Below are 26,742 nucleotides of genomic sequence, written 5' to 3'. Positions count from 1 at the left end.
AAAAAAAAGCAGGACAAAGACAAAATTTTTCATCCTAGCCCCCCCCCCCCCCTAAAAATCAAATGGTAGCTCCCTTACTGCTTCATTACATAGAAAAAGAGTACTTTGTGGCAAATAAACCAAGATTTTTATAGAAAATCCATAGCCTTTAATACAGAGATTTTTGTTCTAAGATTTGAAACATATATTACTCACTTGCCTTTCTATGATGTGCTAGTGTTTATTTTTTACAAAAAGTTCTAACCAACCTGTAAATTTCAAAATACCTCGTGCTGAGTCACTAAAGTCGAGCGGACCCTAAAAGGTGTACTTGATGTGGTCCATATTTTTATTTGGGGGGGGGGGGGGGGGGGGGTTAGGATGAAAAATTTTGTCCTGCATTTTTTTTTAGTTGTAATCTCTGTCCTGCCTTTTTATTTTTCACTCTATTCGGTCCTGCCTTTTTTTTATTAGTTTATCCTGACTTTTTTTACCTAAATTGTCATCCTGCCTTTTTTTTTTGCAAAGTGTCTCATCCTGCCTTTTTTTTTTTACTCAAAACTCCTGTCCTGCCTATTTTTTTCAAATTTCATCCTAGCCCCCCCCCCCCTAAAAATCAAATGGTAGCTCCCTAACTACATTAACCCTCTTGCTGCCGGAGGGACACATATGTCCAAACCGGCAGTGCCGGAGGGACACATATGTCCATGGATAAATTTATGCAAGCTTCTTATCAATGCTGTATCTCTTTCAATTAAAATACGGAAGAATAAACAGGGTTATGTTTTTCTCCAATTGGTCCCAAATGTAGTGGTCATTTTGTCGTGACGTCATATATCGAATGACGTTGTTGTTTGGCATGTTACGTCACAGACGTTGAGCTGTCGTATTTTCCGGCATATGAAATGCAACCTTGAAAAACGGTCGGCAGCAAGAGGGTTAATAAATTTATTTTAGGGAAATCAATACCTGCATGCAATAATCCTATATCTATCAGCCACCAAATTGCCAAATATGAGAGTACATGGGTAAAGACTGTGGTTTTTCTATAAAATTTCCATATGCCTAGCATTGAATCAACACCAGGGTACATAATCCATAAATAAAAGCCATGGAAGTTTTTTTGGCATTTCTCAGATGATTTTATTGTATCCGTAATCGAGGTCTGTTTCCGTTTTTGTTTGACATTATATTTTCTCATATATGGTTATCTCCCTTGGTATGTAAGAAAGAAATTTCATTTTCATTATTTATAGATTAGGTAATTGAATCATTGGTAAACATAACTTAAACTATCACCTGTAATAGGTTATTTAATGTATTTGTACTGTCACTAGTATTTGTAGAAATTAGAAACTAAAATATTTCAAAAGCGTAAGTTTTACAGTTTTAGAACCACTATCACTCGTAAATAATAAAATATACGATGATAGTGGGTCTCCCCATGGATAGAAACAAGTGCCTGTGTTTAGAACTGAAAAATACTGACTGAAGAGCTTGACGCATTATTCTTGAGACACTGCTTGCATGGTGTATGTTAACATGGTTAAAAACCTCAAGAAACTCGGCACATTTTAACAGATGAACGATTTGATATTTGTGAACTATGATGCAAGTTTGTTTTTTTAACTACTATCACCCTTAGTCCTGTAACCGGAGATCATGTGTCTACTCTACAAATTTATATCGTCACCATCGGGATTCAAACCCTGGTCGCCTGCATGACAGTCAGTGCGTTAACCCACTGAGCCAAAGAATCAATTCCCTACAGTAGCTCAGATAATTAAGACTGGCTTTATATGTTCTACCTGTACTATTATAAGGAGGGGAAGCAACCCTACTACAGTCCTATAACAATGCATGAAAAATAAAATCGTAACTATTAAGGAAAAAAGTACCAAAAGTTATTACTCAGCCATTCTTTGAGATCATGCAGTCATTATTAATGGATATGGAGACCCTGTGGTCACCTTGTAGTGTTCGCTAGTTGCATCTGATTAGAAAAAAATAGTAATCAAAGTAATACAACAGGCTATTAACCATGATTAATCATTTTGTTAATGAAGAGAATAATTAATATCTTGGGGGGAAAATAACCCTTTACCACCCTCAATTCATGCTCACTGATTTGAAATTCTCATATTTGATTTATAACATACAAAATTATATCTATATATACAATAAGTCTATAATACATTGTAAACAATTAACAAAATGCATACACAAAGGTCTTTCCTGTAAAAGTGATTTTTTCGTAATGGACTTTGCCTGACCTTTCGATTGATATACGACAAGCATACCTTCAGAAACTTTTCGCTTTTTACACTTTATGACCCCATCCGCTTTAATTTTCGAGATTGGAAATATGATATATGTAACAGCTGATATGTAATGTAGACTTGATTATTTTTCATTTGATATGCGACAACACCATGTTCTAGAAAGTTTGATTTTTGCACTAAATAACTCCATCCAACTCATGTTTGGAGGACAGGAATTTGATATTTGAAATGTAAACGATAAGACCTTTCCTGTGATATACAACAACCTTATCTTAAAATGATGCAATATCAATTATTTAAGTAGAACTTGTAAAACTTACAATGTCAATGCAAAACATGAAAATTCCAAATTAAGTTTTTGCATATATTTTTCATTGAATGGTTTTGGTATTTGGTCAAACATATAACCATGTTAAACTCTTAAATTTCATAAACATTCAGGTGGTTACCTGTTGTTGATTCAGAAATACATGCCTCCGCTTGCAAAACTTCAAACTGAATTATCTCTGAAACTACAGCAGATATCTCAAATCTGCTTAGTGATAAATGATCTTCAATTGAAGTACAACATCATAAAAAAATTTGGACCATGCCGAGGTTCATCAAGGTCACAATGAATAATGATTTATGATGCAATACCAAACTTGAAAACCGGGAGTCTTAGAGACATGGGACTACCACCATTCAACTCAGGACCACTTGACCTTTCAAGTATTACTAGGTCAAGGTCATAGTTCACTTTAAAGGTCAAGGTTAAATTTCATCATGACCTGACATTGACCTCAAATTGAAGGTCTTAAAGTACTGATCATTTTTGCAATTTATAGTAGGTTGATATCTATTACCTTTTCAAAGATATACACACAATACTATACTTTTAAGAATTATCTCGTCGTAACTTTTGAACAGACGGTCAGACATTATTGGGCTCAATGTATAAAATGTAGAGCTCGTTGAGAGGAAAATTTTATACACAGTATGTATGCATTAAACTCTTATTGTTTTCTTAATACGTAACTTAAACTTGAAATTGCAGCGTAAATTTTTTTTGCACTCGGTGACCTTTGACCATAGATGCAAATTAAAGGTCACATGAACTTAAGATTACTGGTGAAGGTTCCTAGTGTCTACGACTTCTGATTCTCAAAATACAAATTTTAAAAAATTGTGTATAATTTTTTCAAGGGAAATAACTCCTTATAAGGGTTGATAACAAAATAATTTTTTACGTTTATTAACCTTGCCATCTATTCTTGTACATGCTGCCATTTTGAAATCGATTCTATCTCAAAAATTTTTAAAGAAAAATACAAATAAAAGAAATTGCTTCTAGGGGATATAACTCTCAAAATGGATGATGAAATCCTATGCATCCTCATACGGTTATACATCATGATTAAATCTACCTATATTGTCCAAATAAGGTAATGAAATCTTCAAAAACAACGAGACGGGGCTATGTTGAAAAAACTCAATAAATGGGAGATAACTTATAAAGGGGATGATGAAATCCTTAACAGGCTCATCTGGTAATACCTCATGATGAGGTCCATCGATGGTCCATATTTGGTCTTGATAAGTTCAAAAGAAACATGGGGAGGCCATGCCAAAAAAAAAAGAAAAAACAGAAAAAACAGAAAAACAATAAGGTCTTTCCTCACATAGGTAGGGGAAAGACCTTAATAAATGGTATCTATAGTAGTTGTATCACAAATTGCCAGTAGAAAAGAGGAAATGTTAATTTTGATATTCTGGTGAACAAGATGAATTTCATTTCATCATAACATGTGCAAAAAATGTATTTAATTAGCAGAGGAGAAGTGCATGGACATCTCTGTAACACCCTACTTCTTTGTTTTATCTGAGAAATTTTAATTTATAATAATAAACAAGCAGTAATGACTTTGATAACAAAATTACAATGAATTTATTCAGTATGATTTTTGTCGAGCCTTCGACTTTAGTCGAAAAAAGGCGAGACTAAGCGATCCTACATTCCGTCGTCTTCGTCGTTGGCGGCGTCCACAAATATTCACTCTGTGGTTAAAGTTTTTGAAATTTTAATAACTTTCTTAAACTATACTGAATTTCTACCAAACTTGAACAGAAGCTTGTTTATGATCATAAGAAAGTATCCAGAAGTAAATTTTGTAAAAATAAAATTCCATTTTTTCGGTAGTTTACTTATAAATAGACTTAGTTTTTCTGCGAGGAAACATTACATTCACTCTGTGGTTAAAGTTTTTAAAATTTTAATAACTTTCATAAACTATCCTTGATTTGTACCAAACTTGGACAGAAGCTTGTTTATGATCTTAAGATAGTATCAAGAAGAAAATTTTGTGAAAATAAATTTCCACTTTTCCGATAAATGGACTTAGTTTTTCTGCGAGGAAACATTACATTCACTCTGTGGTTAAAGTTTTAAAAATTTTAATAACTTTCATAAACTATCCTTTATTTGTACCAAACTTGGACAGAAGCTTGTTTATGATCATAAGATAGTATCAAGAAGAAAATTTTGTAAAAATAAATTTCCACTGTTCCGTATTTTACTTATAAATGGACTTAGTTTTTTTTGCCAGAAACAAAACATTCACTCTGTGGTTGAAGTTTTTAAAATTTTTATAATGTTCTTAAACTATCCTGGATTTTTTACCAAACTTAGACAAAAGCTTGTTTCTGATCATAAGATATTATTCAGAAGTATTTTTTGTGAAAAAAAATTCACTTTTTCCGTATTTTACTTATAAATGGACTTAGTTTTTATACGACCGCAAATTTTGAAAAAATTTTCGTCGTATATTGCTATCACGTTGGCGTCGGCGTCGGCGTCGTCGTCGTCGTCGTCGTCGTCGTCGTCGTCGTCCGGCGTCCGAATACTTTTAGTTTTCGCACTCTAACTTTAGTAAAAGTGAATGGAAATCTATGAAATTTTAACACAAGGTTTATGACCACAAAAGGAAGGTTGGTATTGATTTTGGGAGTTTTGGTCCCAACATTTTAGGAATTAGGGGCCAAAAAGGGCCCAAATAAGCATTTTCTTGGTTTTCGCACTATAACTTTAGTTTAAGTTAATAGAAATCTATGAAATTTTGACACAAGGTTTATGACCACAAAAGAACGGTTGGGATTGATTTTGGGAGTTTTGGTCTCAACAGTTTAGGAATTAGGGGCCAAAAAAGGGCCCAAATAAGCATTATTCTTGGTTTTCGCACAATAACATTAGTTTAAGTAAATAGAAATCAATGAAATTTAAACACAATGTTAATGACTACAAAAGGAAGGTTGGTATTGATTTTGGGAGTTTAGGTCCCAACAGTTTAGGAATTAGGGGCCAAAAAGGGACCCAAATAAGCATTTTTCTTGGTTTTCGCACCATAACGTTAGTATAAGTAAATAGAAATCTATGAAATTTAAACACAAGGTTTATGACCATAAAAGAAAGGTTGGGTTTGATTTTGGGAGTTTTGGTCCCAACATAATAAGGGGCCCAAAGGGTCCAAAATTAAACTTTTGTTTGATTTCATCAAAATTGAATAATTGGGGTTCTTTGATATGCTGAATCTAACTGTCATGACTGTGTATGTAGATTCTTAACTTTTGGTCCCGTTTTCAAATTGGTCTACATTAAGGTCCAAAGGGTCCAAAATTAAACTTAGTTTGATTTTGACAAAAAATGAATCAGTAAGGTTCTTTGATATGCTGAATCTAAAAATGTACTTAGATTCTTGATTATTGGCCCAGTTTTCAAGTTGGTCCAAATCGGGGTCCAAAAAAATTAAACTTTGTTTGATTTCATCAAAAATTGAATAAATGGGGTTCTTTGATATACCAAATCTAACTGTGTATGTAGATTCTTCATTTTTGGTCCTGTTTTCAAATTGGTCTACACTAAAGTCCAAAGGGTCCAAAATTAAACTTAGTCTGATTTTAACAAAAATTGAAATCTTGAAGTTCTTTGATATGCTGAATCCAAAAATGTGCTTAGATTTTTTATTATGGGCCCAGTTTTCAAGTTGGTCCAAATCAGGATCTAAAATTATTATATTAAGTATTGTGCAATAGCAAGTCTTTTCAATTGCACAGTATTGCGCAATGGCAAGAAATATCTAATTGCACAATATTGTGAAATATCAAATTTTTTTTTAATTAGAGTTATCTTTCTTTGTCCAGAATAGTAAGCAAGAAATATATAATTGCAAAATATTGTGCAATAGCAAGATTTTTTTTTAATTGGAGTTATCTTTCTTTGTCCAGAATCAACTTAAATCTTTGTTATATACAATATACAATGTATATTCACTTTTTACTACCAACTGATAAATTAAAATAATCTTTACCATTCAGTGATAACAAGCAGTTTTTTTACATCTTAATATTTTATGATGTATTTAAATGAGTAGTTATTGTTGCAAACTCCATTAGAAATTTTAATTGAGATTAGTTTTGGAATAAGGGAAAGGGGGATGTGATTAAAAAAATTGGGTTCAATTTTTCTCATTTGAAATTTCATAAATAAAAAAGAAAATTTCTTCAAACATTTTTTTGAGAGGATTAATATTCAACAGCATAGTGAAGTGCTCTAAGAGAAACAAAAATTTTAAGTTCATTAGAACACATTCATTCTGTGTCAGAAACCTATGCTGTGTCAACTATTTAATCACAATCCAAATTTAGAGCTGAATCCAGCTTGAATGTTGTGTCCATACTTGCCCTAACCGTTCAGGGTTCAACCTCTGCGGTCGTATAAAGCTACGCCCTGCGGAGCATCTGGTTCTTTCAGTTAACATTACATACAGTCTGCAGTTAAAGTTTATAAAACATTTATTAGATTCCTAAACTATCTTTGATTTTTTTACCAAACTTGGAAGCTTCTTTCAATCAAAAGACAGTATCGAGAGGGAAATTTTTATTGATGTTTTTTCTCATTTTTGTTGAGTCTGCAATTAACATTAAAAGTAGGCGAGACACTGGGTTCCGTGGAACCCTTACGAATTTTTTTTCATTAGAGTCTATATTTACGGTAAAAACAACTACAATTAATAATTCTCTTTTATTGTCGAGCCTTCGACTTTAGTCGAAAAAGCGAGGCATAGCTATAGGGATCCTACATTCATTGGCGGCATTGGTGGCGTCCACAAATATTCACTCTGTGGTTAAACTTAAAGTTTTTGAAATTTTAATAACTTTCTTAAACTATACTGGATTTCTACCATGCAGAATCTTTTTTATGATCCAGAAGTAAATTTTGTAAAAATAAATTCCATTTTTCTGTATTTTACTAATAAATGGACTTAGTTTTTCTGCCGGGAAACATTACCTTCACTCTGAGGTTAAAGTTATTGAAATTTTAATAACTTTCTTAAACTATACTGGATTTCTACCAAACTTGGATAGAAGCTTGTTTATGATCATAAGATAGTATCCAGAAGTAATTTTTGTAAAAATAAAATTCCATTTTTTCTGTATTTAATTACTTTTAAAGGGGCTAATTAGATTTTCTGCCAGGAAACAGCACATTCACTCTGTGGTATCTGTGGTTATATATATTAATTAAAGTTTTAAAAACTTTAATAACTTTCTTATACTGTTTTGGATTTGTACCAAACTTGGACAGAAGTTATGATCAAAAGCTAGTATCTAAAAGGAAACTTTGTTAAATGTTTGTACCTGTGTATCTGTATTTTACTTACAAATGGACTCAGTTTTTCTTCCAGTTAACATTACATACAGTCTGCAGTTAAAGTTTTTAAAACATAAATTTATTAGATTCATAATTAAACTATCCTGGATTTTTACCAAACTTGGACAGAAGCTTCTTACAATCAAAAGATAGTACCAAGAGGAATAATTTTATTGATTTTTTTCCCCAATTTTGTTGAGCCTGCGATTAACAGGCTAGACACTGGGTTCCGCAGAACCCTTACAAATTTTGATACTAATTTCTATTAGTTTAAATTCATTTTCATTGATGTGTAATAAGCTTAAGGAAGATCACTTAATTTGATATATTTGATATGGGAGCTAACTCTTGATACCCTCTGCCATGGTATCAGTGATGACATTGTATTTTTTTTTGGTATTCAATTTGGTATACTACATGAATGTAATCATATGTTCATGCTTAAATTTAACATATACCAACGTTTGGTCTTTAATTCAATAAAATTACTTACATGTACTTTCTTCTTTGTGGTCAGTATATACATGTTCATGTACATGTAGGTCACTTATAATTGTATAAATAATAGACTATTCCATTGTATTTTTTAAACTTGAAATTATATTCAATTATGGAATTGCATAATTTTGGTGCTTGAACTTTTTAACAAATTCCATGTTTATTTTGTACTTTCTATCACAAAGAAGATAGTACATTTTCAATAGAATGTACTGTGCCGGGCACAACACTATCTATACAAAATACTATTGTATGGGAAGTGTTATGAACTGCTCAAAACATTATAATACTAAATAAACATAGAATTTATTAAAAATTTCAAGCACAAGAAATGATGCTAATTCCAAGTTCAAATAACATGAATAATAGCCTTTTAAATACCTTTTTGTGTTTTAACTTAGATTTTTTTAGCTGTGTTGGATGAAATCCTAAAACTGAATAAGGAACATGTATATTGCATAGGGCATTTTGACAATGAAAATGGTGTAACTATTTTGTTTAATCAACTCCTATAATTGTTAAAACAAGATCCCTGAAACTCAATAAAAAGTGTTTGAGAGGCAATATATGAATTAATCTTTTACTAGGATACTTGAAGTTAAAGCTAAACTACACTGTTTGTCCTAGACTCCTTATTCCTGTGGAAAAAAGTTCTTGCATTTGTTAGAACAGAATTAAATTGCTGCAAGTTTCACTACATTCATTTGAAATTATTGTAATTAAATGAAATTCAATTCAAGTTTATAGGGAGAGTGACATTTCTTTAGGAAATTTGACACCTGAAGTCTAACATAAACAAATGTAGGCGTGCAGGAGGAGATGTTTGTCATTTTCCTTATTTATTTTTTCCTGATTTTAATAACATGGCTATACCTTATCTGCAAAAATGTATTTGATTTACATGTGTGGTACATGTACATGTACATGTGTATTTAACCATTATATATAAACAACAGCTGTTAAGAGAGTAAATCAAGTGAATATTAACCTAAGGTATATGATTAGTAAAAAAAAAAAGTTTGTACATACAATGTAATTATATGGAGAGCTAAAACGAGTAAGATTTGGCCATGTCTTATTTGAATGTGAAATAGAATGTTAGAATATTTTAATTTGATACCCAAATAATCATATACATTTTTATTTTAATATATAGAGCCTCAAGTGAAATGGTTTGAAAATAAACAGGAAGAGTTAGGTGGGGAAACAGTGAATTCAATTAATGAATGAAGAAACAAACACAAAGGAAATTACAACAGAAGGAGCAAGGGAAATAAAAATAGACATTTCCCCAATAATGGGTCATGGGACAAAAGGAGAGGATGTAAAAATGGCCATGACATTTGTTCCTCTCAGCAATTTCCGAAGACCTCAAGTGAGATCTATGTCATGTGGATGTCAGAGAATATATGTCCAGCTGATCGGCTTCTTGATTTTTGTTTTGTTGATTGCTGTAATAAGAATGATATCAAACATGCGTGTAGTATTTGTACAGTACCACATGGCTAGTGACACAGATGGTGAACTTGTACTACTTCCTGTTGAGTTTGCAGCATCACGAGGGGCCTTCTGCTTAGATGGCTCGCCACCAGGATATTACATTAGATATGGTAAATATGCTGTGCCGTTATATAAAATATTTATTGATTTTATACATGGTAACATTTTGCAGACTGCTATATATCGTACATGCATGACATGTACATTTATTCATTTCGATTTATGTTTTTCTACTTAATTTATAAGTATACAGTAAGATGGGTTTAATATATTAACTATTGATCTTATGGATTTGTGTCTGTCCTCACTTTCTATCGGTAGAGTCTCTTAAAGCTGTTTAGATTTATAAGAAATTTTTAAGTGCCAACTACCACAGTGTGTCTTTTATATTTCAATATCAAAACAAGAACCGATACTAGAAGATTATAATGAGTATGTTTTGAATCTGTTTTAATGATAGGTCTGAGTGAAGTTAAGCATTCCTAAAATATTATTCTGATTCAATTAATGTACTTGTATATAATTTTTAGGGAAGAGTCCAAACATCAATAAATGGATTATATATCTCCCTGGAGGAGCTTGGTGTACATCGAAAGAAGAATGTTACAGCAGGTATACCAATGTACAATTAACGTTTTTGTAAAATAAAGAATTTATATTAAAATAGTTCATTACATTTAATTATCTAATTATATCAAATATGATTGCTTCTTTGAGGGATATATTGTTTTTAAGAAATTTTGATCTATAAATCGTTGAATTGTTGTTGCCTACCTATCATCTGTAAAGGTATGATTTTAGGTTTTATTCATTTTGCAAAAAGAAGGTAGGTGCAACAATGAATGCAGACTTTTGGATGGGAATTCTCTGACATCTCAAATGGCAATTTATGTTGCCTAGCCTGCATAATTTTTTATTTTTTTTAGAAGCTTTACAGACTTAGGTTCCAGTATGGATGCTCCAGCCCTTTCAGCATTTGGTGGCATACTGTCTGCTAGTGAAACAGACAATCCAGATTTCCATAAATGGAATATGGTCAAGTTTTTATATTGTGATGGATCGTCATATTTAGGTAAAGGATGTACTCAAATAGAAAATACAAGTTTGATTTAAGAGACTGCATGTTTATATGATCTGGAATATCTATAGAAAAATTAAAAATCAATTACACTACCCAATCATTAATCAAGACCAAGATGAGGGTTCCAGTCATCTATATCAGCTGATAAAATCATGGCAACATACATTTAAAAACTTTACATAAAATTTAGAAGTGCATAGTTCTCATTAAGGATTTCAGTAAACATTTTTTGGGATACGATTGCTTTCAAGCAATCTGTAGACTTTTACCGTTGACTCAGAGCTCATTCCCTCACGTCAACCGTTTTATTCTAAACATTCAGCAACATCTCAGATTCTTATGATTGTCTTGCTTTAAAAGGTAAAAACAAGCAAAAGGATTGAACATTAACAACTTTCCTGTAAAGTTCTTCTCATAACCTTTATGTTTGATATTTCCCTTGACTTATATGCGTGTTTTTAACAACACGGAAAATCAGAATTAAGCAGTATTTATATTTAGTGTTTTTATAAATTTAGAAACACGTCAGAGGGAATTCCCCAGTATTGATAAATGCGAGAGTTCTCTGAATTCCGATTATTCTATTTCTTTTATAAAAGAACTGAAGTGAAGTTTTTCTATTTTTTACCGTTATGAAACTGATGCTGTACTCTCATAAAGAAATGGAGACCCATTCGTCATATCATTTAATAAACGTTCTTGTTCCAAATCGCAAGTCGCGGGTTTGTTTATGTATTAATGCGCATGCGTATAGTTTTCTTTATTTCAAGGGGTATCAGATTGAGTAGTTGCTCTGAATTCCCCGCTTATTAATTAATTTGAAACTCATGGGATTCTCTTTATGTCCGTCTGCTATTGAGGGTTTGATATTGTTGTTGCATAATTTAAAATCATATGCATCATTTAAATTAAAATCAATGTAGTTTTACCTATAACACCCCTTCAGCCGAAATGGAGTCTTCCATATTTTCGTTTCGAGTTGTCTCCCTTCCGAAAGTATTTCCCGTCAAAATAGAAATACAATATACAACTCCGACGGTCAAGAAAAATTAACTTGTTCGCTGTCGATAAACGTCATATTATATTAAGAACGATCTCAATTTAAACAGAGGAGTGTGTACGGAAAGGAGTCATGCCCACTGACCCAACGGAAATTAATATTTAAAGAGTTAGAAATGGGGTTCCTCCTAGAATTAACGGTGATAAGATACGAAGTGAAATACCTTCTCTCACTCTCAGTCTGAGCTCTCAGTGACTTCTGTGGAAAGTAAACTTGGAATTGATAGTACACAAATAAAACACAATAAGTACATTGCTCGTACACTTGTATACGGGATTGGCTATTCTTAAAGGTATTAGGTCCGTTTGGCCCAATACATTTTCGCACCCTTCACGTTCGCACACAAAGTCAGCAACACCTAAATCGCTGAATAATTAGAAAATCGTGATTGTTGTTTTAAATTGCTTTGATGTAAATACTGCATGTATTTAGCTTGGTATAAGTAAAACATTGAAGATTTTAAATGAAAAACACACAAGATAATTGGTTTTTTTTATATAGCTTTGCCCCATTGATCCAAAACTATGGAACAAAAAATAAAAGCACTTTCCAAAATATGATCAATTTATTCAACACAAAAAAAAACCGTCAGAATCTCTCTTTATTTTGAAGAAATGAAATAAAGATATAGTAATACACTAACCGAAATATGATTTATAAGGTTTATTTTGCACAAACAAAAAAGTTGTCTTACTTTATTGTGTGACAATGACAACAAATACACATACTTATAGGAATACACCTGCCAAAACTTGATTACAAAGTTATTATAAACCCCAAACCACTAAAAATTGGGTGCGAAAGTGAATGGGAGCGAACGTGATAGGGTGCGGACCCGGATTCATTTTTAAAGTTGAGTGACTACTCAGATTATTACATTTGCATGTGCAGTTGAATTAGTTTTGACTGAAATAATACTATCCAGCTGTACCAGGACTTGCGGTCATAAATTTTTCAAGTCAGTTTTTTGTACTCATACCCGAAAATCAACCAATGGAACTGCTTAATTTCTTGTTTTGAGCATGATTTTTGTGCTCCAAGCACTGAGCAAAGTTTTATGCCTTCAATGCCAGGGCTGTCAAAAATGAGTGAGACTCACGCATGTTCATGATTTTTTGCAGTAGTATCCTTGGATCTATGTTTTTCCTCTTTGATCTTTTCAATTTTGGCCAAATCTCACCAATTTGCGTAGTGAAAAGTTGGCAGAACTGCTATGCATGTGTCAATGAAAACTATAAGGCAATCGTATCCCTCAGAGCATTCTGCTCTTTGATTGGTGACGACCTATTAAAAATAGGGGGAAGAAAAAATGGCATATTATATTTTTTAAGTCTCCATGACAAAGAAGCGCAAGGAAATGAAATATTTAGAATAATGTTTTTAATTTTCACTTAGAAAATATTGATATCTGGGCTCTGTTGATACAATATTTGTTGCAGCTTTGGTGTGCCAGTTTTGAAAATGATCAAACAGATTTCCATGAAGGTAGGACTTCTGCACTTGCTTTAGTAGAAACCCTGGAAGTAGCATCACATTATATCAATATAATTTATTTTTGGATGTAATGCTTCTTCTAATTGGCAGACCTTCTTATGTTTATCAGCTCATAGACATAATTTTGTCATGTGACCGGACGTAATCATGGTTTACTCCGGTTTAAAATTGAAAATTATTAGAAATGAAGTAATATATTTTCTGTCTATTAGAAAGAACATAAAAAATGTGGTTCACACTTTAAAATATGTGGGTTATTCAGTGTGCACCAAATTTTTGATGTTATTTCTTCATAGACAAAAAAATATTACAGTCATTCCTTAAATGTATTCCAAACATTGTAATAACAAAAGGAATCAAAATTATGAATTATACTGTAACATTATTGTTTAATATTGTGTTTGAGTTGTGTAAACAGAAGAATACTCTCTGCTGATAATAACCATAATTTAAATTTTATTTATCTTATAGGAAATAGAAGTAGAACAGTAGAGTATAAATCTAAGCAGATCTATCTTAGAGGATTTCCTGTGTTTGTTGCTTTGATAGACCATCTCATTAAACATACAGATCTCTCATCAGCTGATAATGTTATTCTAGCCGGAACATCAGGTAAGACTGGAAAATTGTTTGGAAGGAACCAATAGTTTATATAATGCAGTGAAAAGCTTGTTGTTAAGCCCCTATGAGTCCTAACAGGTTGTTTTTGTAAAAAAATGATTTCAAACATTTTTCAAAGAAAAGTCTTCATTAAGTTTGATTAAGATAGGAAATATAATACTTTAGAAAACAGGAAGAAGGATAGATGGCATATTTTAAAAGGGAAATAGTGAAGATGTAGAACATCAGATTGATGTATTTGAGCATCAGGGTTTAAGCTTGGATTTTGAGGGCTTTAGTCACTTTTGCGCGCTATGAAAATCAACCTTTTTTTAGTAAAAGCAATAATTAAGGGACCAAGGATGTATATTACTAGCTTCATCTTTGACTTTGTCAGATTTTAAAGGACTTAGGCATGATTGGCAGTCAGTATTGTATGATTTGACTGTATTGGCCCTTATTGTGACACGAGGATGATAAATTTAAAACGAGTCCGGATTCGTCAGGAAATTATAATTTTTCGTTTTAAATTTGTTTTAAATTCCTTTAGTAAGAGATATAGATTTGTCTCTGTCTTGATTGATTCTAAATGATTTCGTATTTTAAGTTTTTAATCAGGGTATATAAGTAGTCATAGGAATACTATCAATCATGCGTAGCACACAGTATAGGAAGCACCTGTTTAACTCGTGAAGACATCTCTGAACGTTTTGAATAAAGTTCTATATCTTTAATAGAAATTGTTGAAAGTTTTTGATGGCAATTTATATCAATTATGACGAAAATGCGTTTGAATGACAAATCTACGACAAAAGAACTTCCAATTATGATCGTTTGAGAAATATTGAAATTCAAATGCAAACTGTCCGGGGTAGCAATTATTTCCATCAAATGACGAAAATAAACATGATAAACTCCTGGTTGTTGAAAGGCCAACTGACTGTTTTTTATGGGGAAATAATTATGATGGTCAATTATGAGGTTTATTAATAATTAACGGACCCATCCAATGGCTATAAGCGGATTAGTGGTAATCACAACTTGTAACACCTGCTGAAAACTTTAATAACCTGAGGGTCATAAACTTGTCAAAAACATAAAGACAGGTAGATTTATAGTATTTTAACGCGAAAATATTTTTACACTTTCAAAATTTAAGTGAAGAAATTGATTTGAAATACTTTCGTCAATGCCAAAAGTGACGAGCGCTAGCAAAATCACTGATTTGATGGAGATCCAGTCAATTCTAAGTAATGCTTTATATGATAAAAAACAAGACTGAGAAACCATATTGTGCTTGTAATGTTTTATGACAAGTCTGTTATATTTGAAATGTCTGAAAACCATTAATTCTTGTTTACTTAATGTCAAATGGAAAAATTTTCGTGCATCTTCAGGACAAGAACAAAATATATTAAATCCAAGTAGGTCTTACATTATACTGAGTTGACTAGAATGAAAGGCTGGTAATTTTGACTATCATAGGACAATATTTTATAAGGGTAGAATTTTGACTTGCTACAAGCAAACCACATTTACGTTCACGTTTTGAGACAATTATTTACATTTAAATATACATTGTGAATTTTAAATGTTATAATGAAAATGTTTTATTCACTTTCGTTTTTTGATTTTCTAGCTGGTGGAATTGGTGCTTTAATTAATGGTGACTTTTTACGAGACAAGCTGTCCTCAGTGGAATCCCTCCATGTTTTACTTGATGGTGCTATGTTTCCAGACCAGCCCAGTTATACTGGTGAACATATCATGGCTAATTTATTGAAAAAGACATTTTATTTTCACAACATTAAAGGTTTGAATTAAATTAATGATTCTATTTTATATTAGATTTAAAGATTTGTGTAGAAATTATAAACCAGAAACCATATTATTGCATTTTACAAACATTGAAAGAAACAAATTGAATGCAATTCATATTTCTTATTTGAAAAATACAATTGAAAAAAAACCCCAAATAATAAAAGTTTCAAATTTAAAATGTTTGACGCATTTTTTATGATTTTTTTAATTATTCCACAGAAAAATCAGCTGATTATTAATCTCTTCACTTCAGACATAATGTTTTCTATGTTTAACATGTACATCAAAGCCTTATTGAAACCATCCAAATTGATTTGTTTCCAAACAGTGTTTTGTATAATATTGTAGGAATGATAAAATATCCCACAACTCTTTAGATTCTAACACTATGAATAACGTTTGAGCAAAGGTTAGATAATTGTCTTGTCTTGTGATGAAGACCAAAAGCTTCCTGTCTAGACTAAATAAGAATCCTTTCTTGAACACTTTCCAGACATTAAGGGAGTTCGCTTCTCAGTTTCAAAGTAATTAACTTTTCAAAACACTAGTTTATATTGATAGGGGATTAATAAAGGAATCCAAAGAGCAAAAAAAAACCATATAGGTCACCCTGCTTGTTTTCGATATATTAGCCATTGAAATTTTGATGGGAAAATGTTCTCTCTTGACTTTTCATAGCTTTATCATTGACATGTTTAAGTCCCCAAAAACTATTAAAAAATAATTAAGATTCTATAAGATTTTAACAGACAGCTTATCATTATACATGTAAAAGAATAATAAATAAAAAAATGGGGGTCACCGGGCAAAATTTGTTAAAGCATTAAAATGGATAAAACCAGAGGATTCCGAAAATCTGACCAAAATTCCAAAGCATGACAAGCTAGCTTTCCAGACATTAACATATGAGCTGTATCGTATAGAATCAACCTTATGCATAGTAATATCTACCATTATCAATGCAACTGTTCATTTATTTCCAGTTGTTGAAAAAAATCTTTATGCAAAGTCTGTAACTGTTTGGAAATTAAGTTGATATAAGAACCATACTAAAAGACCAGTATTCATCTTTAAAATGGTATTTGAATGTTCCAAAACCAATCATAGTCTTATACATGTTTATATATACATGCACTTCTGAAGGCTGATTTCTATCAGATACAGCTCATATATCATTGTATGTTTGATGGAAAACAGCTGTTGTTCTTATATTTTTGCAAAGAAACTAAAAAGATAGATTATATATTTTAAATGTTTAAAATCTCAAATAATTATTTAAAAACTTCTAATTATTTTACAGATTCTGTGAGTATTAAAGATTGCACCTCAGAGTTGAAGATTTCAGAACAGTGGGCGTGTCTACAGCCTGACTACTACTACAAACATGTCTACACTCCTGCCTTCTTTATACAGTCTCTCCATGACACATGGTTTTCAGCACATGCATTAGGTGTACAGTGTTCATCTAAGGGTTGTAAAGCGTCAGAAATACAAATTATCAATGTTAGTCGACAAAATTTCCATTCCATATTTAAAAACGTGATGTTATCAAAAGGAGACGGTTTATTTGTTTCGTCCTGTCCATTTCACTGGGTTTTGTTAAAATCTACATTTTATGAAAATTTGAATATTAATGGTACTACTGTTGCTGATGCTGTTGGTCAGTGGTATTTCCATAGGAAAATGACCCCTGCACATCTTATTCAGAGTGAATCACTTACTGCAATGAAAAATAAATGTAACAATATACACTAGTCAATAAGTGTTAGAAAAAAGCTATTATGTTGTGAAAAAATTAACTATATTTATTTGTTTCATTGTGAAATATATCTGAGATATATGTATGACAATCGTTATACCCATTTTTATACCACTTTATTCCATCTGAACAAATTTATTTATATTTTAATACTCATTGAATACAATGTATTGTAAAAATGCATCTTTTATAACCAGGCGTTACTGGGGTTTTCTCTTTTTAATATACCATAAATCAACTTATTTCCAGAGCAGTTAATTTACAAGAAAATGATAGCAATTTGTGTGGATATGTAAGAGTTAAAATGTCCTGGAATAATTTTTTTTGTAATAATCTGTGAAGAAAGAAGAGAAGATTTAATATTAAATGTAATAAAATTAAAACTTCTAGTGTATTGACCTTTTACAAGAATTTGTTTTTTCAATTAAACTTTTATATATATTTTTTTTTTGAAAGTGAATCAAAATGTGATGTATCATTTTAATCATGATATAATTATTTGTTGCAAATAACTAAATATACGCTTCAAGACAAGAGAACGAGACTGTAAACCTTTGAACTCAATATAAAAGAGAAGAAGTTTCCATGAACAAAATGTTTTCCTTTTGTCAATTATGGACATATTAGATTGTATATTGTTCTCTTTCTGTATGTCCTAAACATCTTGTGATAATGCAAATATTTTTAACAAATTTTTATGAATTTTTTTGTTTCTTGAGTACAAGAATCCTGTTGATTTTTGATTATTTATATGGTTTTGTATGGAGTGCTATGGTTAATTCCATATTCAAATTAGAATTGTAGGGGTCTTCTAGTTTATTTACTTATTAATTTGACAAAAAAACCAACATGCTCTTTATTATTTAATAGCATAATGTCTTTATATACATGTATCTTTTTTGAAAACAGAATAAGATATGGAACACAAACAATTTTTTTGGGGGGTCTCGGTGGCCGAGTGGTCTAAGTAGTTACTACTGTAATCACTAGCCAGTCAACACAAAGGTTGTAAGTTCAAACCCCGCTTGTGCAGGTGCACTCGACTCCAATCTTAATTGACTAGGATTGTCAGTTTTCCTATTGAAGGTGGGGGGTTTTCTCCGGGCACTCCGGCTTCCTCCACCAATAAAATCTGACAGCCACAAAATAGCCTAAATGTGGTGTTTAAAAGTGGCGTTTAAACACCAAAAATCAATCCATCAATCACAAACATTTTTAGAAGAAGGTTTTTATGTACTATGGTGTTTTGCACATATCCTTTAATTTTGTATAATGTAAATGTAATTTAGATGTAAAATTTTATGAATTGTACAATCAAACAAGTAAAAGATTGAAATCCAGGTGTTAAAATTTCAAATCACCTATTTTTATAGTACTGCACCTTTTTTTTTGCAGCTGTATAATGTAATGACGTTGTTGCCTCATACATTTTTTTAATTTGTTATCAGTTTTTGTTTTTGTTGGTACTATTTGATATATATGGATATATATTGTTAAGTGTTGATGTGCCATTAGTGTGTTATGTGTGTATTAAGTATTGTTGATATTTATGTGTGCCAAAACTACTTAATCTAAACCTGTGCTTAAGTAATTGCTCTAATATACAGTGTAGTTAGAATACTGATTTCAACATATTTATTTTTGTATTACAAGGATGTTATCCTCTCTTGTTTTTTTGTCCCTATATTCAGAACCCTCTGGTTTTATCCATGTAGTTTCATTAAAAAAATTTGCTCCACTAACCCCTACTTTTCTTTTCAAATATTATAACATGTACTGGTAGTTCAATAAAACATCTTTCAAAGTATCATAAATGCTTTTAAAGTTCCTTTATGTATATAGTATTAGTTTATTAGTCTTTTTTAAAAGCTTGTAATTTTGAAATAGAATAGTGAACATCCATAAACTTTTCTGAAAGTACTAAGTGTTCTATTATAATAATGTTTAAATCTTCTTGTTTGTAGGCAGGTTTCAAAGAGTCCTTTTTATGCAATTCATTTTTAGCACACCATTTACAAGAAACTAAATGTAAGGCTAAAAAAATATATGATCCCTACATAACCTTTTCTGCACATTAAGTGAGCTGGATTAAAATTATATTAAAAATGAAAAGTTCTCTCTCTTTGCCTAGTTTTAGGAGTATTGTCAGTGTTACTTGTCATTTCGTAGGACTTCTATCTGCAAATAAACAGAAAAAACAAAAAAGTATGAACTATAAAGTTATTGAGGCAGATTTGATTTTGCCCTTTGACTCAATTTTAATGTTGCCTGCTTATGAAATTTATATAACTTATTTTTTTTCCCTTTGGTAAACAAAAAAGTCTCAATTGTCTTGTTATCATGAACTCCTTTCTTTATACAATCATGATCCTGCCTTAAGTAGTCTACTATCTCAATAAAAAATACAAATTTGAAAGCAGTATATCAAAAATAGTGTTGACTTTTATATCCAATGATCTTTGTTGTTAATAAATCAAGAATTTTCATTTGAATCTATTATTTACACCACACAGTTTTACATTTTTCATACGACTGCAAAAAGAATTTGTGTTCTCATTTTGGTATCATGTGGTTGTCATCAGCGTTGTCTGAAGACACATTGTTTCTGGACAATTACTTTAGTTTAAGTGAATGGATTTCTATGAAATTTAAACACAAGGTTTGAAACCACAAAAGGAAGGTTGGGATTGATTTTGGGGGTTATGGTACCAACAGATTAGGAACAAGGGCCCAAAAGGGGTCAAAATAAGTATTTTCCTAGTTTTCAGACAATAACTTGTGTGTAAGTGTATGGACCGTTCTTAAATTGTACTGCAAGATTCCATACAAAAGGAAGGTTGGGATTGATTTTTGGGGTTATGGCCAAAACTGTTTAACAATTAGGGGCCAAAAACAATGCTTTTTTAATACTTTGTATAAATTGCTTATTTCTTGACCAATTTCAATGGGGTTTCATTCTTGAATTCTTGGGGTTCATTAATATACTGAAACTAACTGTGTATTAAGTTTTTGGAATTTAGTCCCCGTTCTTAGATTGGCCCACATGAGGACCAAAGGTTCTAATATTAAACTTTGTTTGATTTCATCAAAAATTGAATAAGTGAGGTTCTTTGATATGCCAAATCTAACCATGTATTTAGATTTTAATTTTGAGTCCCGTTTTCAAATTGGTCCACATTAAGGTCCAAAGGGTCTAAAACTAAACTTAGTTTGATTTTAACAAAAATTGAATTCTTGGGGTTTATTGATATGCTGAATCTAAATATGTATTTAAATTTTTGATTATGGGCCCAGTTTTTCAGTTGATCCAAATCGGGGTCCAAAATTTATCTTTTTTGTTTGATTTCAACAAAAATTGAATGTATGGGGTTCTTTGATATGCTAAATCTAACCATGTATTAAGATTTTTGATATTTGTGCCCTGTTATTGAATTGGACCACATTGAGGTCAAAAGGGTCCAAAATTAAACTTTGTTTGATTTCATCAAAACATGAATTCTTGGGATTCTTTGATATGCTGAATCAATAAAATTGAGAATGGAAATGGGGAATGTGTCAAAGAGACAACAACCCGACCATTGAAAAAACAACAGCAGAAGGTCACCAACAGGTCTTCAATGTAGCGAGACATTCCCGCACCCAGAGGCGTCCTTCAGCTGGCCCCTAAACAAATATATACTAGTTCAGTGATAATGAACGCCATACTAGTTTCCGAATTGTACACAAGAAACTAAAATTAAAAAAATACAAGACTAACAAAGGCCAGAGGCTCCTGACTTTGGACAGGCGCAAAAATGCGGCGGGGTTAAACATGTTTATGAGATCTGAACCCTCCCCCTATACCTCTCCATGTATTTAGATTTTGGATATTGGACCATAATAGGTAATTGGTTTTTTTATGTTCATCAGACCACATTCCTTTTGAAACTTATGCTGTGTCAAATATTTAATCACAATCCAAATTCAGAGATGTATCAAGCTTGAATGTTGTGTCCATACTGGCCCCAATTGGTCAGAGTTTGACCTCTGCAGTCGTATCAAGCTGTGTCCTGTGAAGAATTTTATTTAAAACTGTGCTATAAATGATGAGTTTTCCAATATTTTGTCCTGATAAGAATACGTACTTTTGTGAATAGTTGTTTACTTTTTACCACAGCTATGAAGCAGGCTTTCTACCAATACTGAGTTCCTATATTTATAGAGCTATTAAAGGATTTTTATCACTCTCAATTAATTTCACTGCAATAAATATTGTTAAAATAACTCTACAAATTACACAAAGCTCAAAAAGATTGTGACATGATATTCCAAAAGGGGGACGAAAGATACCAAAGGGACAGTCAAAAATAGTGTTGACTTTTATATCCAATGATCTTTGTTGTTAATAAATCAAGAATTTTCATTTGAATCTATTATTTACACCACACAGTTTTACATTTTTCATACGACTGCAAAAAGAATTTGTGTTCTCATTTTGGTATCATGTGGTTGTCATCAGCGTTGTCTGAAGACACATTGTTTCTGGACAATTACTTTAGTTTAAGTGAATGGATTTCTATGAAATTTAAACACAAGGTTTGAAACCACAAAAGGAAGGTTGGGATTGATTTTGGGGGTTATGGTACCAACAGATTAGGAACAAGGGCCCAAAAGGGGTCAAAATAAGTATTTTCCTAGTTTTCAGACAATAACTTGTGTGTAAGTGTATGGACCGTTCTTAAATTGTACTGTAAGATTCCATACAAAAGGAAGGTTGGGATTGATTTTTGGGGTTATGGCCAAAACTGTTTAACAATTAGGGGCCAAAAACAATGCTTTTTTAATACTTTGTATAAATTGCTTATTTCTTGACCAATTTCAATGGGGTTTCATTCTTGAATTCTTGGGGTTCATTAATATACTGAAACTAACTGTGTATTAAGTTTTTGGAATTTAGTCCCCGTTCTTAGATTGGCCCACATGAGGACCAAAGGTTCTAATATTAAACTTTGTTTGATTTCATCAAAAATTGAATAAGTGAGGTTCTTTGATATGCCAAATCTAACCATGTATTTAGATTTTAATTTTGAGTCCCGTTTTCAAATTGGTCCACATTAAGGTCCAAAGGGTCTAAAACTAAACTTAGTTTGATTTTAACAAAAATTGAATTCTTGGGGTTTATTGATATGCTGAATCTAAATATGTATTTAAATTTTTGATTATGGGCCCAGTTTTTCAGTTGATCCAAATCGGGGTCCAAAATTTATCTTTTTTGTTTGATTTCAACAAAAATTGAATGTATGGGGTTCTTTGATATGCTAAATCTAACCATGTATTAAGATTTTTGATATTTGTGCCCTGTTATTGAATTGGACCACATTGAGGTCAAAAGGGTCCAAAATTAAACTTTGTTTGATTTCATCAAAACATGAATTCTTGGGATTCTTTGATATGCTGAATCAATAAAATTGAGAATGGAAATGGGGAATGTGTCAAAGAGACAACAACCCGACCATTGAAAAAACAACAGCAGAAGGTCACCAACAGGTCTTCAATGTAGCGAGACATTCCCGCACCCAGAGGCGTCCTTCAGCTGGCCCCTAAACAAATATATACTAGTTCAGTGATAATGAACGCCATACTAGTTTCCGAATTGTACACAAGAAACTAAAATTTAAAAAATACAAGACTAACAAAGGCCAGAGGCTCCTGACTTTGGACAGGCGCAAAAATGCGGCGGGGTTAAACATGTTTATGAGATCTGAACCCTCCCCCTATACCTCTCCATGTATTTAGATTTTGGATATTGGACCATAATAGGTAATTGGTTTTTTTATGTTCATCAGACCACATTCATTTTGAAACTTATGCTGTGTCAAATATTTAATCACAATCCAAATTCAGAGATGTATCAAGCTTGAATGTTGTGTCCATACTGGCCCCAATTGGTCAGAGTTTGACCTCTGCAGTCGTATCAAGCTGTGTCCTGTGAAGAATTTTATTTAAAACCGTGCTATAAATGATGAGTTTTCCAATATTTTGTCCTGATAGGAATACGTACTTTTGTGAATAGTTGTTTACTTTTTACCACAGCTATGAAGCAGGCTTTCTACCAATACTGAGTTCCTATATTTATAGAGCTATTAAAGGATTTTTATCACTCTCAATTAATTTCACTGCAATAAATATTTTTATCCTTTAATTCTCTGCTCTTCATTGACAGGAGGGATTTACCTAGAGGATGATATACAATTATCAACCTTTTAATCTGTTTGTCTTTCCACTCACCAAAAGCATGTTTTCATTTTTGTAAGAATTGGAAAAAGAGATTTCTTTTTACTGTGAAATATTTTTGATTTGAGTATTTTATGAATAGGACAATTCTTTTAAATATCAAAAACCTTTACTAGAGTATTGGTGTAAGTAGCTTTCTGATTTGTAATTCTAGAGTTATTGAACTTAATCGTCATATTTAAGAAAAGTTTGTTTATGGTGTGCATTAGCTTGAAATTAATGGATTAATTTAACTAAAAAATATGTCATGATTTTTGACGAGACAACTATCCAACAGAGATCAAGTGAGGTAGATGTAAGCAACTATAGGTAACCCTACAGTCTACAACAATGAGTAAAGCCCATACTGTATAGTAAGCTATAAAAGACACAATATGACATACATAAAACAATTCAAATAAGAAAATCTAAGGCTTATGTATGTACATGACAATAATGGAAACTTTCCAACATTGTAGACTAGAATAGACCATGACAAAAATCTCTGTTTTGTTGATCTCGTATTACTGATATTTTAGTCTGTTTCTAGTTCCTTTTACTTTTTTCTCTCTAAATATCATAGTTTTCATGATAAACGGCAAAAATGGAAAAAAAATATCATAAAGTTTGTCATTTATTGGCAATAACTCATATAAGAATTTGTCTAACAGTTTTGATGTATATATGGACAATTGGTAGAGCTCATTATTCTGAATGTAATTTTTCCTTTCAGTTTTTCCTTATTTTAACGGTTCCAAAAATATAAGACAAAACTTGCTTTTTACCCTTATCTACTTTTAACGATGTCAGCACTGTTGGTTGGTAGGCAGGGTTATCTGACATTTTTAAGCTAGATAACTTAATAATGAATGTGGCCAAGTTGTGGTTAAATTTGTCTCAATAGTTTCACAGGAGAAGATTTTTGTAAAAGATCACAAAATTTTACCAAAACAATTGTTCAAAATAACTCCTACAGGGGTCAATTGACCATTTTGGTCATGTTGAGTAATTTTTAGATCTTCACTTGGCGTCCGTCGTCCGTCGTTAACTTTTACAAAAATATTCTCAACTGAATCTACTTGGCCAAATTTAATCAAACATGGTTATAATCATCATTGTGGTATGTAGTATAAAAATGTGTTCGATGACCCGCACTACCAACCAACATGGCCGACATGGCTAAAAATAGAACATAGGGGTAAAATGCAGTTTTTGGCTTACAGTTCAAAAACTGAAGCATTAACAGCAAATCAGACAAGGTAAAATTCTTCATTAGGTCAACATCTATCTGCCCTGAAATTTTCAGATGAATCGAAGAACCCGTAGTTGGTAATTTTAAGGAAATTTTGCCGTTTTTGGTTGTCATCTTGAATATTATTATAAATAGAGATAAACTGTAAACAGCAATAATGTACACCAAAGTAAGACCTACAAATAAGTCAACATGACCAAAGAGGTCAGTTGACCCCTTAAGGATGTACTTAGGTGAGGTTAGGTGAAAATAAATAAATCAAAAATTTAAAATTGATACTATAAGCTGGAAGAGTATTAGTTACAGATCAAAATAAGCTTAAAATATTGATAGGTCATGGACCTCCTTTTCGAGATATTTGAGATTTAAAATATGATGGGAAAAGGCTGACTCGGACTTTTACCTTATATTTGCATTGGTATTATATGGGTCTCAAAACAAAAGAAAGAAAATTAAGAATCTTCTAAAATTTTGGTATCTGACCTTTCATGAGCTATTGAGTCTATGGAAAAAATGGGTACTATGGGGCAAAATATTTTACCTTGTATTGTATGGAAAAATACCAAGGAGTTCGAACATTTGCCACTTATTCCAAAACCTTACCTAAGTACACCCTTAAGGAGTTATTTCCCTTTAGAGTCAATTTTTAACAATTTTCATAAATTTTGTTAAATTTTTAAATATTTTCCACTGTCACTTCTGGGCCAAGTCCATTATAGATAGAAATAATTGTAAGCAGCAAGATTGTTCAGTAAAGTAAGATCTACAAGCACATCACCAACACCAAAACAAATTTTGTCATGAATCCAGCTGTGTCCTTTGTTTAATATGCACATAGACCAAAGTGAGCGACACATGCTCTTTAGAGCCTCTAGTTAGCTATGGCGACCATCTTGGTCAATGGGCAGGGTCATCATACATTTTTAAACCTAGATACTCTAAAATGATTTAGGCCAGCTTTCATTTGGCCTTGTAGTTTCAGAGAAGAAGACTGTTCTAATAGTTAATGGACGACGACAGACGACGGACTCCAAGTGATGAGAAAAGCTGACTTGGTCCTTTTGGGCCAGGTGTGTGAAAAACGTACAGAACTGAAAGAATCGGTTAAAATAACTCTACAAATTACACAAAGCTCAAAAAGATTGTGACATGATATTCCAAAAGAGGGACGAAAGATACCATAGGGACAGTCAAACTCATAAATCTAAAACAAACTGACAACGCCATGGCTTAAAATGAAAAAGACAAACAAACAACAGCACACATGACACAACATAGAAAACTAAAGAATAAACAACACGAACCCCACCAAAAAACTAGGGGTGATCTCATGTGCTCCGGAAGGGTAAGCAGATAGGAAATGCAAGCACGGGAATATCGTATCAATTGGGAGATATATACCCCGTATGTAGGTGCTGCTGGAATGTTGCTACTTGGAAATGGAAAGTTCACAATTGGAAAGCTGAAATCATCTCTTT

At 31.9% G+C, this 26,742-nt stretch overlaps 1 protein-coding gene across 3 annotated transcripts; it reads left to right on the top strand.

Moving 5' to 3' along the window:
* The first annotated feature begins 1,158 nt into the window (after nt 1–1,158).
* On the top strand, nt 1,159–21,250 carry LOC139490724 (uncharacterized). 3 transcript variants are annotated; one of them, XM_071277667.1, is made up of 7 exons: nt 1,159–1,198; nt 9,602–10,055; nt 10,476–10,557; nt 10,872–11,017; nt 14,052–14,192; nt 15,820–15,993; nt 17,302–21,250. In XM_071277667.1, exons 2-7 carry the CDS (start codon nt 9,668–9,670, stop codon nt 17,754–17,756), a joined length of 1,386 nt encoding a protein of 461 aa, XP_071133768.1. In that variant the 5' UTR covers nt 1,159–1,198; nt 9,602–9,667; the 3' UTR covers nt 17,757–21,250. The 3 variants fall into 3 exon arrangements, with proteins under 3 accessions (XP_071133768.1, XP_071133766.1, XP_071133767.1); XM_071277665.1 differs by having other exon boundaries at nt 1,185–1,240; XM_071277666.1 differs by having other exon boundaries at nt 1,189–1,353.
* Nucleotides 21,251–26,742: the final 5,492 nt, after the last annotated feature.

This window comes from Mytilus edulis, chromosome 10 (assembly GCF_963676685.1).
Source record: "Mytilus edulis chromosome 10, xbMytEdul2.2, whole genome shotgun sequence".
Lineage (NCBI taxonomy): Eukaryota > Metazoa > Mollusca > Bivalvia > Mytilida > Mytilidae > Mytilus > Mytilus edulis.
This window is presented reverse-complemented; position numbering and strand designations above follow the sequence as displayed.

What these genes read in the sequence shown, in the direction of transcription:
- LOC139490724 (XM_071277667.1), top strand. Translation starts at nt 9,668, where the DNA reads ATGAATGAAGAAACAAACACAAAGGAAATTACAACAGAAGGAGCAAGG. An exon ending in AAAGAAGAATGTTACAGCAG is followed by an intron (nt 10,558 to 10,871) that starts GTATACCAATGT and finishes TATTTTTTTTAG; the next exon opens with AAGCTTTACAGACTTAGGTT. An exon ending in TGATGGATCGTCATATTTAG is followed by an intron (nt 11,018 to 14,051) that starts GTAAAGGATGTA and finishes TTTATCTTATAG; the next exon opens with GAAATAGAAGTAGAACAGTA.